The sequence below is a fragment of the Gavialis gangeticus genome, unplaced genomic scaffold, assembly GCF_001723915.1.
Source record: "Gavialis gangeticus isolate Ggan-Ray unplaced genomic scaffold, GavGan_comp1, whole genome shotgun sequence".
NCBI classification, from domain to species: Eukaryota; Metazoa; Chordata; order Crocodylia; family Gavialidae; genus Gavialis; species Gavialis gangeticus.
Window position 1 is genome coordinate 42,445,080 of NW_017729000.1, and position 6,840 is coordinate 42,451,919.

General features: G+C 42.3%; 1 protein-coding gene across 1 annotated transcript in view; it reads right to left on the reverse strand.

Moving 5' to 3' along the window:
• Positions 1-2,305: 2,305 nt before the first annotated feature.
• HSPA9 (heat shock protein family A (Hsp70) member 9) overlaps positions 2,306-6,840 on the reverse strand; it is a 41,819-nt gene continuing 37,284 nt past the window's right edge. Inside the window, exons 15-17 of the mRNA XM_019506548.1 lie at positions 5,764-5,856; positions 3,833-3,973; positions 2,306-3,188 (exon numbers count right to left, since the gene is read on the reverse strand). Of these exons, the coding sequence (XP_019362093.1) occupies positions 3,129-3,188; positions 3,833-3,973; positions 5,764-5,856 (294 nt within the window). The 3' untranslated portion in view covers positions 2,306-3,128. The remainder of the gene's footprint in view (positions 3,189-3,832; positions 3,974-5,763; positions 5,857-6,840) is intronic.

Here is a 6,840-nt window from a genome sequence, read left to right on the forward strand (position 1 = left end):
CCCCCCCCCCCCCCACAACAGCTTACTAAATCTCTTTAAGTGGCCTTCCATTCTAAATAATTTCCTGCCACAGCTCTATCCCATTGAGAAAATGCAGGTCTGCAAAATGACCAGGAGTATATAGCGCCACAACAAGCAATTGTGCAGGGCTGCTGATGAGCTCCACCTTAGCAAAGAGGTGCTAACAGCTGAGTAGCTCATCCTCAATTCAGCAACTTTCTGTAAACTAAACAGGTTGTGAACCCTGCCCCTCCCCCCTCCCATGAATCATCCTAGCTCTGCTGGAGAAGCTGGAGCCTCAGTCCAATTTGTAAATGGTTTCTCTCAGCCCCTATTGCACTGGGTCCTTTTTGTTACTCCATCCATAGATGTCCAGGGCTAAAGGGCCTTTTGGCATCATATCACATTTAGAGTGTAATGAAAAGGGAACTAAATAAGGGCTGTGATCCTATGATTTTTCTTTGGGAAGCAGAAACATCCTTTGTTTCTACTGGATACAGTCCTCCTAATCCCAGTTCACTTGAATGAATACCCCAGATAAACAGGCAAAAGGCATCTTTGGCTACCAATGCTTCCACTTAAGTAAAAAAAAAAACAGATAGCATTGAAGTGCAGCATGCATCACCACTACCCTCAGTTTCTCTGCATGTCTTCTCCTGTGCCATGACAACCAAAGTCCACTGTAGAAGGCATTGTCTGCTGCGGTGCCTAGGACCACCTTTACATCTCTCTGCACTGAAGAGCTCAGACCCTCTTCCAGTGAGAATGTGGATGTTTTTTTTAAAGCTACATACTTGCGTGTATTCAGTCTCGTCACTGTCATTACCACTGCAAATATTTTAATCTCCACACCTTTGCCCCCCTTTGGTATCATCAAATCACCATTAAATTTCAGCCCTGCCTACCCTCCATTTTTCAAATCACCCCTGCATTAACCACTTCACCAAATTGTTCCCTGTACTACTACAGTAGATAATTTGGTACAATGCTATTTATTATTCTTGGTACCAACCTTCTACCAAGTTTATTTTGCAAGTAAGACAGGCTGTATCAAGTGCTTTTTAAAAATCCAGGTATTACATCTGTTCCACCTTATACTGCATTTTTATATTAGTACTTCAGTCTTTGACATATCCCTGTTATTTAATTTGGAAGTGAAGGCATCTTCACTGGACTGCTTCAATTAAGCAGCAGCACCTGCAGATCAGATTTACTGAGTGCGGCTAATTATAACTTTCCATCACATTTAGACAATGCACTAGATTTAATGGACTCGACATGCTCTTAATTTCTCTAAAAAGGAGTTATCTAAAACCCATTAAAACTTTTTTTCAGAAGAAAAAAAAAACAGGAGAGGAAGCGATGAGACTCCAAGCTGACAATCTTGCATTATGACACCAAACATCGTGAGCAGCAGCACATGAAGACAGGCTATATTCTGGGGCGCAAGATAAGAGCAGCAGCAAAATGAGCTCGCTTCACTGTCAAGAATAGGGTTGGTGGATAGGAGGAAATCTTGATTTATGGTTAGGGGAGGGTTCAGCAGCAAGGGATGTTTAAATACTTAAGACAGCAGCTGTGAGGACTGGTGGGAAGGCTGAGGGCAGTAAGATGCCTAGCATCAAGAGGCAAAGGGAAGATGCTCATCAGGATGAGCAGCAGCTCCGGAAAGCCAGCAGAATCAAATGTTTGTAGGGTAGGTTCATACAACACCTGAAGGGAGAAAGCAGCAGGCATGTTTTGCAACCGAGATGACTGGATTCGATTTATCCTGTGACCTCTGTTCTATCAGGGTACTTGGGAGCTAAGAGAATGCCATTTTCAGTACTGCAGGAGTTAAGTATTGATTTGCTTAGATTGCAACATTCAGGAAGCATTTTTATTATACAAGACAATTTTCTCCTTGCCTCCTAATAAAAACTAGACACTAAGAGCTCTTCCCTGTTGCTTCCCTTCCTGGCAGTACACATGAAGGATTTCTAAAAAATGATCAAAAATGTTTTCAAAAGCGTACCCAGCCCAAACAAGCAGACCTTTATATGAACAAGTCATAATATAAACTTACAGCACAAGTGCAGGCATGAGTATAAACCCTCATGCCTCACAGCACAAGTCAACCACAAATGCCTGAAGCAATACCATATGGATTTGTTTAATCTGTAACTGCATTTAGGTTTCTTGCACCTTCCTACTCTCCAGTAGTTAGCGATTCAGTGGAACCACTGGTCTGTTCTAGCCGAGCAATTCCTGTGTGTCAAGAAAGTTACACAAGCATTAGCTACCAGAAGGTAGCAGAATCCTTAAGCAAGGTGCACTAGGGAGTTTAACTGCTACTAAAGTTAACCAATTCCAATACAGAGAAACTGTTCAGATTCATGCAGTCTGGCCACCAACAAATGCCCAACACCAAGAATCAGTTAGTCAAGAATGCCAGAGGAACTGGATGCTTCCTTTATTTTAAAAAAAATCCAGAATGGATCCAACAATTTTATCATTAGGGAAGTTGTTTTACCATAAGCAGAGAACAGACATTGGATGGAGCAGAAAGCTTATGCAAGCAGTGCATGCAACTTCAAATGTGGTCTTATTTGCCAGGAAAAAAAATTACACCTAAATTAAAGTAACCCATCTTCTTCAGTACAAGAATACTAGGCTAGCTGCAAAGCTGAACGCTCTCTAGCAATGTAGCTGGGCCTGCCACTGGTATATCGAGGACCTATTACACTCAGCTCACAAGCACTTGCTTCCAAGAAGAGAATCCACAAGTGTTTCAGGCTCTGTTGGACACCTGTCCCCACCCCTAGATGTGACATGGTTTTAAGTGTTGGACAAAATTCAGTACACCGTCATGCCCAGTATTAGGAATAAATGATCAGCGAGTCTCCTGGCTGCTCAGTTTAATGCAACAGGGCTGAACATGTAGAACTCTCTCATGAATTAACTTTCAAGTGATGATTATCTAGTAGACACTTCACTAAATTTATACATTAAAAGAAATTATATATATATATAGAATACTGCCAAAACACAGTAAGACTGAATTCTGCCCACTTCTGCTCAGGAAAGTTCCTTGGCTCCCAAGCTTCAGAACAAATCACCTTCCTCTTTTCTCCATGAGACTGTGGCTTTTACTGTTTCTCCTCTTTCTGGTCCCCAGAACTTCCTGAAGTTTCTCGTTCAGCTGCCATCTGTGAAAGATTCAGTTGATTAGTTGCAGATAGATAGCTTTCAGCTAGCCTGGAAGCAGGTGATGGGGGTTGTTCTAGACAGATTCTTGCATGAAGATAAAGGCAAAAAGCTGTTTTAAATCAGAAGTCTCCTGCAGAACCAGCAGCAACTAGTGGTTAGAAATGTTTAGCAGTTTCTACTATTAAAAGATTTTCAGAATTGCAACTGATCCTCGAAACACCCTTTGCATACTCAACATGTAGCCAATATTAAATCCTTTGGACAATAGACCTGTTTACCCAATGCCTACGTATCTTTGTGCATAGTCTCAAATACTGTTTTATAGAGTTTTGCAACAACTTAGATTCTACAAGATAATTTTATATAGAAAGGTAATGTCAATGTCATCAGTGACAGCACAACATACACACACTACCAAAGAACAAAGAAAATGAGCTACACAGACGGTCAACATCTGAAGTCACATTTCATTTTTTCTAGATGTCACTAATGCAACACTTACTATTCAGTGGGAGCTGAGATACAACTTCAAATACTACCTCCAATATTCACCAGTTTCCCATGCTAAATTTTAAGTTTAATTTGGACTGATTCCCTCTCCTGGTGCAAGTTTCAATGCAAGACAGAGGTCTGGAACACCTACCTTTTTGTATGCCATTTCAAAGAGTTTCAAAGAGGCCTGCTGCAGGCTGGATGCTGCCTGTTTTATGTTCTCTCCTGTTTCAGTATCTTTACGAGCCAGAAGCTCTCTCATTTTAGCTATTTCTTCTTTTAACTTCTGGCACTGTAAACAAGTTACAAATACTATTAGGTTATCTTGCATGCAAGTTAATTAAAACTGTGTTATTTTATTCATATCTACCTCACTGGTCTTAGCAATCTCAATTTTTGCTAAATACAATGAATGTAAGACTCAAATTAAGCCATAAAAGCTTGCAGGAACAAGCAGCTTTTCCAGTTCCCAATGGGCATGTGTCTACAGCACTAAAAGCACCACAGTTGGCATTAACTGGTCGTCTTGTTTGCAATCTCAGCAGAGATGCAAAGGATTGAATAGGCCATGAAGACCAAAAGGCCCCCTTTGGATGACAGCTGGTCTCACTGGCACACTGCATTAGCTAATGACAAATCACCCATGAACCAAGAGTAGTGGAAAAAGCTGTTCTTCATTTATACTTAAGGTGCCATCAGAAATTTAGGAAAGTCGCTATTCAGCACATTAGGCCCTAACCAGTTTAATCCCTTTGTTGTATGTGGGAGGAAGAGAGACGCAAAAGCAGTATGGTCCTATCCCAGGCCCCATGGCCATCTGTCAAACCCGTCACACAATCTGGCACTTCTCTGTCAGACTGGCACGCTGACGGAGGGGCAGGATTTAAGAAGCAAAGTTACTGTAGGACAGCTGCATCAAGAGCTGTGAGGGGGTGGAAAGCTTGCTCAGCAGTGCTCGCTGTCAGAATGTAGGCAGCCACAATTAATCCTTTACATTCAGACCTGCTGAATGTTGGAGACAAGATGTTTTTGAGGCCTGAGCCAATGATAGGCTTCTCTTCCCTGATCAAAGCTTCTTAATGTTCCTTCTAACACTGCCCATCTGGTATTCCCACACGGACAATGGCAGAGTTGTACACACTTCCCATATACTTCCTGCTTTGAAAGCTAGTTAAGCAGTATCTTGCCTTGTTGGATGCTGCTGCCCTGGAGAAAAATAATTCTAACTCCTGTCATTGTGTTCCCCAAATCCCTGGTGAACTCAGGATTGTCTTAAAGAGAAACCCATAGTTTACATCTTCACCAAAACCGATCAAAGGCATTTGGCAAGAAGCGCCACTGTCTTAAAACCCACAAGCCATTTGTAGCCTTTGCACAATACTGATAGTCAAGATATTTCACAGCTTGTGAAGTAGATTTTAAACTTTACTTCTGAAATTAATAATGCAGAGATGAGATAGTCACTTTTAGAGTAATATTAAAAGTCCTCCTTTGATACAAGCATGACTCGCTCAAGGCACAGAAGGAACACCTGAGCTAAATTAGCTGGAAGAGCAAAAGGTTCCTCCAAGTTTCTGGGGGCTGCATATCTGCTATTTACAGACTCCCAGGACAAAACAGAAGCCTTGATTTAAGTTTCTTTGCCTGTAAGGTAAGCATTTTTTTAATATTTATTTTTGGAAGAGAGATTCCCACTCAAAAAATAAAGGCTTCTAACAGAATCAATGTAAAGTCAAATCCAGGGCCTAATTCATTTAAAAGCCTTTCATTAGATACACTTCATAGGTCACTCCAAGTTTCAATCACTCAGCTCAGGACTGGAACCAGGATCTTTGCTATTCTAAAGATGTCCACCTTATCAGCCTCATTTGCCTACACCAACTGAAATGAAAAGCAGTTAGTCAAGGGCAGTGCTTGTTTTCCCCTAACAAGCAGTGCTTGTTAGACCCCTTCTAACTGGAAAGTCTGTCTCTATCATGTCCCAAGCACATGCAAACCCCAAGAACAGTGTTAGATCAAATTTTCACCAGAACACTACAGGGACTCTTGCCTCCTTACACAAAGGAACAAGAAAACACGCACCTCATCTGCTGGCAGTTGATCCTTAAATTCCTCCATCTTGGATTCTGAATCATGAATTATGCCTTCTGCCATGTTTACAGCTTCAACTCGTTCCTGAGTAAGAGAGTTCAGGTAAGAATTTACACATTGTTCACACCTGTCACTATGTCAACAGCAAAGAACTGGACAGCTGAGGAGAGTCACAATCAGTGAAACTGAAGCACAACCACTAATCCTCTCTCTGAAGATCATCTTCCCTTCCAAACAAAGCAAGCAGGTCACTTCCAGGTACATCTGTGTCTGGGAATGCAAGATGACAAGCCTCATACCACTGGAAATTTTCTCTCTACTTCCCCAGATGGCTGAGGCCCAATATGACATAGCATGGCCTACACATGGAAAGGTCAAGCAAGTTAGGCAATATGATGTCCCTACTCTATTGTTTTGGGCCAGACAAGGCAGCCTTAGCTTTCAGAAGACACTACTGGGCCTCACAGCAGCCAGGGCATTAGAGTGAACTTTGTGCACTGTGACTTCTGGGTCATCCAGACTTGGTCTCCCAGATGCTTTCTGCAAACCAGATTTGTTTGTTAAGAACTCCAAGGACATAGCTTTTCTGGTGGGCAAGATAACAAGAATGTGGCCCAATCCAATGCTTCTTTCGAGAGTACAGAGTAGTTCATTGCTGATGTGTTAATGCAGGTGTCAACACAAACTGCTGCACTAGTGACAGCAAGCTGGGTGATCTACTTGTTTGAAATACTGCTCCACAGGAATACAGTTACAAAAGGTCAACAACATTTGCCAACATTCTCCATTATTTTCTATTGGCTGCTGCACTGTCAGTAATTCATAGCTGGAAGACACCTGCTCTCAGCCCACCACAGCTGGCAACCTGAGCCAGCAGGGTGAGAGGAGAACCAGTATTAAGAAAATGGACTTCAGAGATTAGACTACACTCATTCATGGTTGGTTAACCCCTGGCCTGGAGTTTCAACCATTTTCTTCCTGAGGACCAGCCCAGCTCACCAGCCCCTCCTGCCTGGCCCCAGGTGCAGAGGGCGGGTCTTAGCAGTAAGGATCCCTAGGGCCCCACAC